The sequence below is a fragment of the Marmota monax genome, unplaced genomic scaffold, assembly GCF_021218885.2.
Source record: "Marmota monax isolate L192 unplaced genomic scaffold, Marmota_monax_Labrador192_F-V1.1 WCK01_AAM20220418_F8-fsc00232, whole genome shotgun sequence".
NCBI lineage: Eukaryota > Metazoa > Chordata > Mammalia > Rodentia > Sciuridae > Marmota > Marmota monax.
In genome coordinates this window covers 718,438-731,019 of record NW_026695232.1, presented here as the reverse complement: position 1 = coordinate 731,019, position 12,582 = coordinate 718,438, and the positions used below count along the sequence as shown (strand labels likewise).

The 12,582-nt window shown below is 38.1% G+C and overlaps 1 protein-coding gene across 1 annotated transcript in view; it reads left to right on the top strand.

Moving 5' to 3' along the window:
- Window positions 1-10,046, top strand: part of Adcyap1 (adenylate cyclase activating polypeptide 1) — a 123,466-nt gene extending 113,420 nt beyond the window's left edge. The window contains exon 6 of the mRNA XM_058577087.1: window positions 9,793-10,046. Within this exon, the coding sequence (XP_058433070.1) occupies window positions 9,793-9,820 (28 nt within the window). The 3' untranslated portion in view covers window positions 9,821-10,046. The remainder of the gene's footprint in view (window positions 1-9,792) is intronic.
- The last annotated feature ends 2,536 nt before the right edge of the window (window positions 10,047-12,582 follow it).

The following is a 12,582-nucleotide window of genomic DNA, read 5'->3' as shown; positions in this document are numbered from 1 at the left end:
GATTTAATTTGTTGTACAATTATATTTTTGATTTGTCTCTTTGCATAAACATTTACAATATATTTTATATATGAAACATATGAATATAAGTCTCTATATATGATATCTCTATCTTCCTTCCTTCCTTTCTTCTTCTCCTCTCCTTTTCTTTCCAGTGAATTTTTTTTCAGAATCCAAGTATAAATGTGAGAGATGAACAAAATGCATTTAGTTTTGAGATGTCTAGCTCCTGGCAAAAAACCCTATGTGTAAATTTTCAGACCCAATCATAGGATAATTACAAAGACATCATGTGACACACCTCTTGGGGAAAGTCACCTTCTTCTTCTTCTTTTTTTTTTTTTACATTTTTAAAATTTCATTCTAATTTGTTATATGTGACAGCAGAATGAATTACAATTTTTTTAAGGGTACAATTTTTCATGTCTCTGGTTGTATACAAAGTAGAGTTGTACCACTCATATCTTCATACATGTATGTAGGGTAATGATGTCCATCTCATTCCACTGTCTTTCTTACCCCTATGTTCCCTCCCTTCCTCTCCTACCCCTTTGCCCTATCTAGTGTTTGTCTAATCCTCCAATGCCTCCCCCCGCCGCAACCCCATCATAAATCAACATCCTTATATGAGAGGAAACACTTAGCATTTATTTTTTTGGAATTGGCTAACTTCACTTAACATGATATTCTCCAACTCCATCCATTTGCCTGCAAATGTCATGATTTTATTCTCTTTTATTGCTGAATGATATTACATTGTGTGTGTATATATATACCATATTTTCTTTATCCATTCATCTACTGAAGGGCATCTAGGTTGGTTCCACAGTTTAGCTATTGTGAATTGTGCTGCTATGAACATTGATGTGGTTGTGTCCCTGTAGTATACTGTTTTTAAGTCCTTTGGATATAGACTGAGTAGTGGGAGAGCTGGGTCAAATGGTGGCTCTATTTCCAGTTTTCTAAGGAATCTCCATACTGCTTCCCATATTGGCTGCACCAATTTCAGTTATACCAGAAAGCTGGCTTCTTTACCCTGGGCTAGGTGCAGAGTCAGTATACTGCAGTCTGTAGCAGGAGTTATGGTCAGCTGTGCTGTCATACAGAGCTGCATCCCCAGTCCAAATGCCTCCATTCAGAAGCCTCTTTATCTGAGACTATCAGCAGAGACTCTTACTAGAGGGGGTGAGTGGGAAGAGACCTATGAGACATTTGCATCTCTCTGATTCAGTACTTAGCACTTTTCTACCCTAGCATTCTCTGTCTGCCTTCCTATATTGCCTTCCTTCTGTTCTGCTGGAACTTTTTGTTTAGGGGTCCCTTGGTAGTGAAGTGATTTCTATGTCTGTGCTGATCCCTCTTGACCCTGGACTGGTGCTGTTCTCTTTGGGGAGACAATTAAATGGGGGGAGTCAACACTTTTTTCTGTGGTTTAGCCTCGTGCTTTAGACTATGGCAAAATATGCTAAAGCCTTGCTTGTTACTTTCATTTGAACCTGTTGTCTCAATCAGCTGCTTTGACACTTGACAGCTCAGCCCTTTCTATCTCAGGTCAGCCCTTAACAGCTAGAACAATCATCTTGGAATTTTAAAGAATTTTTTTTATAGCAGACAATCTGAGATCCTATTTTTCCTGCTAAAAAGTAAGAAGCTGAATAAAACATAATTTGGTAGAGATTGACCATATTAATCTTGTTCCTTTGGTGCAAATAGCAAATTTCCCTCCAGAGGATTTTCCTTCCTCAAATCAAAATATCTCCAAACTTTTCTTTTTTCTTTTTTTTTTTTTTTTTGTATGCAGGCAACGAATTAAGAATTTTCATTAACTTCTCTCTTTCCCTAAGGAATGGGAAAGTTAAAAAATTTTTTTTCCCAAGCTTATTGATTTAGAGTTTTGCTTTACATAGAAAAACATGCTGGTTTTCAAACTACTTAAGATTTAGGTAAAAGAATTTTGAAGCCAAACAGAGTTCTGAAGGATAGCAGACCCCAAGATGAGAAATATTTGTTCCTTGAGGGTTCTAATCTCTTTCATATTGTTTGGGCATTTACACTTTGTAAAGTATTTGACTTTGAAAAGCATTTGACTTTGAAAAGCATCAAAAAATAGATTGACTGATGGATGGGCAGATGGGGTAGCAAAATAACAATGTAGAATTGAGTCAGTGAATATATGTGTGTTCACTGTAAATTTCTCTCATTGTCTCAGTGTATTCAAATTTTTTAAAAATAAAATATCGGGAGGAAGAGAATGTACTGAAGGAGAAGTTGAATGAATCTCAGACACAATAAGTAAAAGAAGCCATGTTTGTGTAGTTTAAGAGATGCATCTCTGGTATAGTTGGATCCTGAATGTCCCCCAGAGGCCTATGTGTTAAAAAAGGCTTGGTCCTCAGCCTCGGCATTAGTAGGTAGAGGGAGAAACTTTAGAAAGAGATGGGACCTAAATTGGACACGATGCTACAGGCCTGTAATCCTAGCTACTTGGGAGACAGAGGCAGGAGGATTGCAAATTTGAGGTCAGCCTAGACAACTTAGTGAAGCCCCGTCTCAAAAAACAAAAAGATGGGGTGTGGATCAGTGGCAGAGCACTTGCCTAGCATGTATTAGGCTCTAGTTTTAATCCCTAAATTCTGGAAAAGAGAGGAGGGGGTGAGGAGTGGGATGAGAGAGAGAGAGAGAGAGAGAGAGAGAGAGAGAGAGAGAGAGAGAGAGGTTTTAATGGGAGATTTCAGGTCTTTGGGGGACATGCCCTTGAAGAGGATGACAGGAAGCCAGTGTCTGTCTTTCTCTTTCACACCTGGCCGCAAGGGAACATTCTTTCTCTGGCATGTGATCCCTCTGTGATGTACTGTGTCATTCTGGGCCCACAGCAATGCAGCCCAAGGTCAGGGATTGAGATCTCTAAAACTATGAGCCAAAATAACCTTTTTCTTTTCTTTTTTTTTTAAGATTTATTTTTTAGTTGTAGTTGGACATACTACCTTTATTTTATTTATTTTTTTTTATGTGGTGCTGAGGATTGAACCCAGGGCTTCGCACGTGCTAGGCAAGTGCTCTACCGCTGAGCCACAATCCCAGCCCCAACCTTTTTCTTTTTATAAATTGATCCTCTCACATGTTTGTTTCAGTACTGGAAAGCTGACTGACACAACCTCTGAGCTGGCTGGTAATGTCATGTGCGGTTTTCTGGCACACTTTGGTTTGTTTCTACCTTTGTTTTGCTGTCATCACAGATGTTCAGTATGGCGTATCTGTAGAAAGTGACCTGATTTGCCTGTCAGTTAGGATGTGCATCGGATTGTTATAATTTTTAGATGAAAAATACTGGTGGAACTGGAGCTCCTCTGTCACCCACCTCTGCATTTCAACTTCACCGTTCAGAGCCTTGTCTTGATGAATGAGTTCATCATGTTGCCTCAGCCTGTTCCATCCAACCTCACCAGGGAGGAGCTGGGGAGGCATTAAGGTGACAGATGGAGAAAATAACAATACGGCTGATTGTTCCCTCTGCATACGGGCTCAAGGAAGAGTAGCACGACAGAATGAAAAGCCCAGATTGGAACTGTGATTGTGGCTGACACTGTGTTTATTTCTTCTTTCATCTTCTCGCTCCTCTTTTCCTTCATGGAGACTTTCTAAATGGGGGGGGGGGTCACCTTCAACTTTGGACTTATCTTTTGTAGAACTGTTGTTTGAAAAAAACGTTTTCATGTCTCCAGAGGCTGCAGTTTGGCATCACCTTAGGAGAGCAGGAGGGAAGTCAAGTGAACCTGGAGGAGTCTTGCTCCTATGTGTGGGCAGGACGCTCTTTGTTCTATAGTTCAAGGAAATACCACATGAATTATACCAAGTTATCAAAAGAATACAGAAAAGTTGTATGACTACTTTTTCTTAGAAAATTATTAAAAGATTTGTTATGAAAGACCGCACAGATTTGAAGAGTACAGCTGCATGAATTTTTATGTCTCTCTCTGTTTATCTACCTTCAGATCTATCTGTTCTTCAGGTATCAAGAAAGAGAATAATAAATAAACCAAGATGTAGAACATTTCCAGCACTGTAAAAGATTTTCTCATGCTCTTTCTCAATTAATATTTTCTCATCCTGAGGTTTCCACTATTCAGGTTTCTGTTTTCATAGATTATTTCACTCTTCTTGACCTTTCTATTAACAGAATCATAAAGTATGTGCTCTTCTATGATTTGGCTTCTTTCACTTACTGTGTTTGAAATTCATTCAACTTATCCTTCAGTACATTCTCTTCCTCCTAATATTTTATTAAAAATTTTTTGAATACACTGAGACAATGAGAGAATTGTACAGTGAGCACACACATACTCACTGACTCAATTCTACATTGTTATTTTTCTACCCCATCTGCCCATCAGTCAATCTATTTTTTGATGCATTTCAAAGTCAGTTGCAGGCATTAGTATACTTCATCCTAATTCATTTCAAGATGTATAGCTTTCCTTTAGTATATTCTTGAGTTCTGAAAAATTTAGTGGATGACTCTTAAGAAAGTTTGTGTATTTCTGAGAGATAAGGTAAAATAATTTAAACATGGGTGCTTGAATTTAGGATCCCCCATTCTAAAATCTCATAGTTTGGGCTTCAGTGGTTTTGTCTACAGGGCTGGGAATTGAAGGAGAAAGTAGGTCTTGATTTGTAGCTTGTTTCTCTTTTGGGGGCTGGGAGACAGAGGCCCTGTAGATCCCTCAGAAAGCAAGTGGGAGGGTTTCAGAATTCAGGCAGGGAAGATATTCATCCACGCAGGAAAAAAAGAAATAAGATCTGAGTGGTACTTTCTGATTTTGGAAAAGAAAAAAAAATAGGAAACTGTTTTTCATTTAACCCTTAAGTATGCTCTGGCTATGTGCTTTTTAATTATAGGAAGCTGCTGAAAATAGCAGTTGTTTAGACAAACCAGAGGAAATACGTGTAGAGAGAAATTCTGAGAATGGAGATCTTTTTCTCAGATTTTTATCTTAAAGGTGGTAGGCAGGGACATGAAATACATCTCAGGGTAGGGATAATATGTGATTTCTTAAATGAAAGAAGGACTCACAGGGACATTAGAGACCAACTAGTCTCCATTCAAATCAGTGCCGTTTGGGGAACATTTAGAAAACCACTTGCAGGATTTTGATCTGATTGAATTCAGGTGGGCCCTGGACGTTGGCGTATGTGTTAGAAATTTTCCAGGTGATTCTGAAGAGCAGCTGATGCAGGATCTCCTGACGCTATTTAAGCTTTTGGTATCCACTTTTGGAGATGTAGGAAGACTGAAGCACAAAGTAAAAAAAAATGTGAGTCCCAAATTACCATCCAAAGAGGAAACTCTCCATGAGTACTCTGGGCCCAGAGGAATTCTTTCTATAAATGGCTTGTTTTTCTGATGTCAGCAAACAACCAATTTGGAAGTTCTTTTCCATATGAATTGAAACGATCATATATAGACTCTATGGGGGCGGATTTTACAGAATCCCATAATAGCTGAAGAGGTCCATGTTCTTACATTCATATGAGCTGCTCTCGGTGGTGGTGTTATATGCTGATCTTGAGGCAATAGATAAAGCAACACTCTGTGGAGAAGACAGTTGATATATATTGAGTGACTGCAAAAACTATGCAGTCAGTCACATTTGAGGGGACTTTGTTCAGTCTAGCTAGGTGATATTTAACAAACATGCTTCTAAATGTTTGCTTATAAGGTCCCAAATCAGTTGTAAGTACAGATTATGAACTGAGTTGTCTAGATTCATATTTATATGACAAAGATTTGAGTTGACTGCAGCTAATGGAAGTCAACCACGTAGGATCTCTCTAGTCCATTGTTCAATGAGTAGGAATGTGTGGAAACCACAATGATTGGTAATAAAAACAGGATGATTCTGAAGGGCTTCATTGCCATATGAGAATTATCCTTTTTTTCCCCCTGAAAGTCAAACTAAGGTAAATGAGTGGGTACCAGTTAGAGTGAAGCTAATTTGACTCTTTAATAATTACAGCTAATATTTATTGACATTTGCTATATGCCAGTGCTGAACATTTATGTAGTTTATTTCCTTAAATTCTAAAACAACTCCAAGGGATACTCTAATCTACTTTATAGATAAATGGGGAGATGGGCTTTGAGAGAAACTTAAGATCACACATTGAAGACCTGGTGCGATGGTGCACGCCGGTCATCCCAGTAGTTTGGGAGGCTGAGGCAGGAGGATCACGAGTTCAAAGCCAGCCTCAGCCAAAGTGAAGCAACTCAGTGAGACCCTGAGAAAAAGAAAACAGTGGAAGGTTGAGGGCCCCTGGGTTCAATCCCTGATTACCACTCCCCCACCCAAAAAAAGATCACACACTGAAACTGAAACCCACAGTCTGATTCCAGAACTTTCATTGCTGCTTCCCAAAGAAAAAACCTTCCACTGTTTTCTTGACTGCCTCTAGATTTTGTGTGTTCTCTGTTCTGTACCAGGTGGGAGGTTGTGCTACTGAAACTTTGGAGACCGTTTCTAACGGTAAGACCCAATGTTGCACCCGAATTAGAATCTGATAGGTCAAGTTGAGAGTGCCGAGTCTCCTGGAAAAGATTTATGTAGTCAGGAGACTTGGGTTCATTTCCTTCCCAGCTCTAGCACCTTCTGGTGGGCTTGCCTTGAGTAACTTCATACTTTTTAAGGTCTCTCTTCCCTCATTTATTAACTAGAGATAAAAATGTCTGCCTTTCTTCATTATTGTGGACATTAGAGATGATTCATATAAGGTGCCTACCACTTAATACATAGTTATCATCATTATTTCTTAACCTGATTTGGCACAGCATGCAGAGTGTGCCCAGGGATGACCCCATACGCCTGACTGTAGTGATTTGGTGGAAGATGAGTAAGGAAGAAAGAATTTGACTTTTAATTGGGCTTTTGACTGAACAGCCATGTGTGAAATTGCACTAGGTTTTCATATCCCCAAATGAATATGAATGATTGTTTTGGATTGGGAAAACTGATTAAAATCAATTTAGTTTCTTTAAAACATGCTCTTTTTTTTATCATAGGGAGAGTAGTATTCTACTTGTTATCTGAAACTGGAGGTTTTATTCTCTCATAAAAGGAAGATGTTTGTCTGAATATTTCATGCCTTAGAATTGCCCTTTGAGTCAGGAAGATTGTATATAAGTGCACATTATTTTTGGGCCACTTTAGAAAAAAATGGAAACATAATATGTCCCTTTCGTTTACTTAGATTCTCAACATCTGATCACATATTTAAAATCTTCTGTGTTTCCTCTGTGTACCCAGAAAGACAGATAACTGCAGGTTCTTATATGTGAAGCTGAAAAGTTGACCTCAAAGAAGAGAAAAGAATAGTGGCTTCCGGGGCCTGGGAAGGGTGTCTGGGAGGGAGAGACAGAGACAAGATAGTTAATGGGTTACTGGGGTGTTGCTGGACAGGAGGAGTAGCTTGGAATGTTCTGTAGCACAGGGGGATAGCTATGGTTGACAAGAATCAATTGAATATTTCAAGATAGCTAGTAGAGAGGGTTTTAAATGTTCCCAGCACAAAGACATGATAAATGCTTGAGGTGATAGATACGCTAATTACCCAGATCTGCTCATTAAACCTCGTATACAGGTATTGAAATGTCACACTGTACCTCATAAATATGTACAATTGCTGTGTTAATTAAAAATAAAAATATATTAAAAAAATAAAATCTTATGTACGTAGACAACAGCGAGGCTTCTGACTTCCTACTCGTAAATGAGGAGCTGCCCAATTATCCCAGGGAAAAGAGGTTACTTAAAGGATAATTAGTATAGTTTATACCACTGTATTTTTTAAAAATCTTTTATCATGAATTCTCAATAATAAGGTTAGGATAAATTAAATCATTTTCCTTGCATATTCTATTCCTATATAATTATGGAAAAGTTGCTGGCCCTTCTGCCTAAGGTAATATATTTATTTTGAAGGAATTCTTTTTCCATTGAATATTCATGATTCTTGGGCAAAACATTATTTGAGAAGTTTTTAAATGAAAGGATAATTTTATCAAGTTTTCAAAAAGAAGATAAAATGTTCACTCATATTTTTTTTTTAAAAAAGAAACCAAATATTAGTTTAAACTTTTTGACATAGTTAAAGCTTTAAAAAAGTAGGGGAAAATAGGATTGGGGAGGAGGAATCATAAGTTGAAGATAGAGCAGCAGATGACAGAGACATGAGGAAGAGAATGTTATCAAAGAGACCAAGGCACAGAAACAGAAGAAAGAAAGGGAAAAAATGAAGGGAGAGAACATGCTGGGCTTGGAGGTGGGTGGGTACACCACTTGGTCACTGCTGAGTTCTACCATGATTGAGCACTTCAGTCTGGGGGATTATTATCTTTACAGCTGGAATGATCAAATTGTACCCTAGGGGAGGGGACATGTTAAATATCTCCAGACCTGTCATTTAGGGCCTTAGTATCCATGTTAGCACTGATGAATTCATAAACCATTCAAAAGATAAAAAGTAAATTCAAATCCAGCCTGGTCCATACCCTGTTCATCCCTTCTCAATGGATGGCTCTATTGAAGTTGAGAATGGATGCAACTTGAATTAAGCTAGGACTTCCCTACCGTGGAGGAAGGAGCGAATAGAAGTGGATGGTCAACAAATAATCTACACTACAAATAACCTGTAGGGATAAAGGGCTGCGTATGACACCAAGAGGAAAAGACAAATGAATACTTCTATAACCCTAGGGAAAGAGGAAAGATCTTTTATACTTCTAAAACCCTAGGGAAAGAGACAAGTAAATACAATTAAAAATCAAGTACTGTTAAAAAGTCATGAATGTTATCCAAACAAAAAAACCAAATAAGCAAAAGTCATAATTTTCAAGTAGAAGTGTAAACTCTGAAAAGACCTTTCCTTTTGGGGCACAGGGTTTAAAGGAATAGGGTAGATATTTTTGCTTTTACTTATTTATGTCTTTTACTTATTTATGTCTTATTTATAGTTTTCTTTAAAATCAGTGCTTTATAGATATACACAAAGGTGAAATTCACTGTGGTAGATTCATATATGTACATAGGGTAGTTCAGTCAATTTCATTCCACCAGTCCTCCCATCCTGTTCCTGCTCCCTCACCTTCAATCCCCTTCCTCTACTCCACTCAACTCTCTTCTCTTTTTTATGGGATCTCCTCCCAATGTTTTCCCCTCTTATTTTGGTCTAGCTTCCACCAATGAGAGAAAAATTTGTCCCTTCACTTTCTACCTCTGGCTTATTTCACTTAGCATAATATTCTCCCATTTACCAGAAAATGCTATAATTTCATTCTTCTTTATGGCTTAGTAAAACTCCATTGTGTATATCTGCATATCATATTTGTCCATCTGTCCATCTGTTGACGGCAATCTAGGCTGGTTCCATAACTCAGATATTGTGAATCGCACTGCTGTAAACATTAATGTGGCTGTATTTTGTCTGTAGGGTCCTCCTCTGTGGCTTATACTCCCTGCTGGCCAATGGCCATCAGGGAGGAGGCTATGTGGAAGACCATAGTGGTGGCTTTGATGCTGTCTCCCTTGCCTTCCTTGATAAACCTGAATGAAAATTCAATCAGTTCTTAACTTCAAGTAACTTTCCCAAGTCAGAATGACTTGGGAGAAATTCATTTCTGGCTCATTTGCAACCTATCAAATGAGGACCCATCACCTAAACCCAGGCTGTCCTACATTGACAATCTTCTATTCCCTAACTCTTCCTCCCCTCTTTACTTTCTCTTTAACTTGTTTCTTGTAGGTGGCCTTGGTGCCTTTCTGTATTCTGAGGATGATCTGGAGATGATCCACATGGCCCCCTTCCATTCTCTCTGTGGGTTTGGTGGACCTCGCTGCCTCCATGGTTAAATGGATGCCAGACTTTTTGTTCTGCTCGGCTCTATTGGCCTTGAAGAGAATGATTCCACAAATGGGGACAGAGTGGTGGGGCGGAAGGAGAAAAACTGTAAGTGATGTTTACTCTGTTTGGCAGCTGGCTTTATCCCAGAGCCTGATATTGGTGATTTTTTTTTTTTAATCAGAGAATTGAATTTTCTTCCACATTAATAATTTAAGATTATTAATATTTAAATAATAATGAAAATATTTCTAATATTTTTTTCTTGAATGAGTTGACTTGATTACACTAAGGCAGCATTTACATGCTTTTCTTCTCAGGCTTATAAGAGACACTTAGATAGGCTCTTAATGAGGAATCACAGCCAGATTGTTTCTCTCCAATTCTTGGGCATAACCCATGACTAGTGAGGGGAGAGGTAGGAATGGGAACTAGAAAGAATGACTTATGATCTAGTGACATAGGTTATTTCTAGGAAAGAGGTGGCATTTGGACTGTGATTAAAAATGAAATGTGTGGGGGTTGGGACTGTGACTCAGGGGTAGAGTGCTCGCCTAGCACGTGTGAGGCCCTGGGTTTGATCCTCAGCACTACATAAAAATAAAGGTATTGTGTGCAACTACAACTAAAAAAAATAATAATAAATGTTAAAAAAAAAGAAATATGTGGTTGGCAAGACCAAGGGATGAGGATGGGGAGTTTGGGGGCTGAGAGAAGAGCTGGATATAAAACATGGATACATAAAAATATATATCCTGTGCAAAAAAAATGTTATCTTTGAAAGACTGAAATTGTATTTTGACAATTTGATTGTGTCCTTAAACCTTTTCTTCTTTATCCTCATATAAAGTCCTTCTTTGTGAAAATATTTTTATCTAAATCTAAGAGGACAAGGATCCCCCCGGTCTTATTTTTAATTCTTGACTTGATTCAATCCAGGTAAGAGTGACAAATGAAATTGAGTTTAACTGCATTCATTTTTTTTCAGGTTAAAAATAAAAGTAAGTGATGATCCCATGTGGTGAGTCAACACCTCAGAGCAGAGATGAGGATTGGTGGGCGATAGTACAGGCAATTTTTACTGAGGAGAATTACGGCTAATAAAGGATATTTGATTTTGGTTATGTCTTAATTCTTCATGTGCCAAATTAAAGTTCCAGGCTAAGAAATTAATTTCATATCCTGATGATTTCCCCAAAGTATCAATCATTATACGGTAATTCTCTTAAAGCCTAGCAATATAAAACGACAAGTCATCCAAATTCTACATATTAAAATCTGATTATATTTCTTTGCTGTCTTTTATTGCTTCTCATCTTTCTCTCTTGCCTGTCTAATACTTGACTGCTAAATGAAATGGAATGAGTGAATAGATACCTTGCCCCTACATTTCATGGAAAAATTAGCTTAAAATGCTTGTGAAAAACTTGTTCTGATCCTTGGGTATCTTTAGGGTCAGTTGGAGGTATGTTCTTGGGCCTGCCATTGGATGATAACAAAATATTTGAAAGAAATAGAAGGAGGCACTGCTGTTGCTTAGGTTTTGTTCTTTTTTAAACTTTTTATTGTAGTTGGACATAATGCCTTTATTTATTTGTTTGTTTGTTTGTTTATTTATTTATATGTGGTGCTGAGGCTTGAACCCAGGGCCTCACATGTGCTAGGCGAGCACTCTACCACTGAGCCACAACCCCAGCCCCCATGCTTTGTTCTTGAAGCATTTAGTTGGGGAAGGAATTGTCAAAGATGATGTGAAGCCTGCAGTGTACTGTGGTCAGAGAGTAGCCAGGATTGGCTTAATGTTTGCTGAGATCTGCAAAGAGACTTTTATCATGGTATGACAGGGACGTTTCTTATACCCTTGATCTTTTAGCTTAAATCTTGTAGAACTACATTTGTATCCTAGCTTCATATTAAAGGCCCAATTCCTCAAATAGTTGGAAGGGATGTTAAATACCATTTAAAGTCAAAATCGTGGGACAAACTTACTGAGTTAGAAGGAAATTCAGATTGGATTTTGAGGAATGATCTTAGAAGGAAAAAAGACAACAGAAGTCAGGGAATAAAATTATGAATATAAGTTACTCTTGGCATAAAACACAGCTCTTCTCCAGAGAGGCTTAAATTTGAGAAGGCAAAAAAAGAGCAGAAAGGAGACCTGAAGCTTGAAGAGGTTTAAAGAAATGAGAGCATCATGTTAAGTGAAATAAGCCAGTCTTAGGAAGTCAAGGATCATATGTTTTCTTTCAAATGTGGAAGCTAGAGAGAAAAAAGAAGGGAAAGAAAAGAGATCTCATGAAAAATAGAAGAGCGGCATTAGGGGAGAGGAAGGGGGGGACAGGGAGAGGGAAATGGGAAGGGCAAGGGGGAGGTACTGGGGAATATCAATGATAAAGCAAATTATGTGATGTGCCCGTACAAATAAGCCACAAGGAATCTCATATTATGTATAACTATTATGCATCAATAAAAATTTAAAGTATCTCATCAAAGCTGGTAAGTGAAAAATTTCAATTTGGAACTTAGCCTTTGAATTGTCAGGTTGGGTAGCTGTTACCCTAGTATGGATGCCACAGGAGTAAAGATTAGGCTTCAGAAATACTTCTGTTTCCTATTCATCTCCACTGCTCCTAAAATTCAAGAATGCTCAATCTTTTATTTTGAAAAAGATGATCATTTCAGATGTGCCTCACT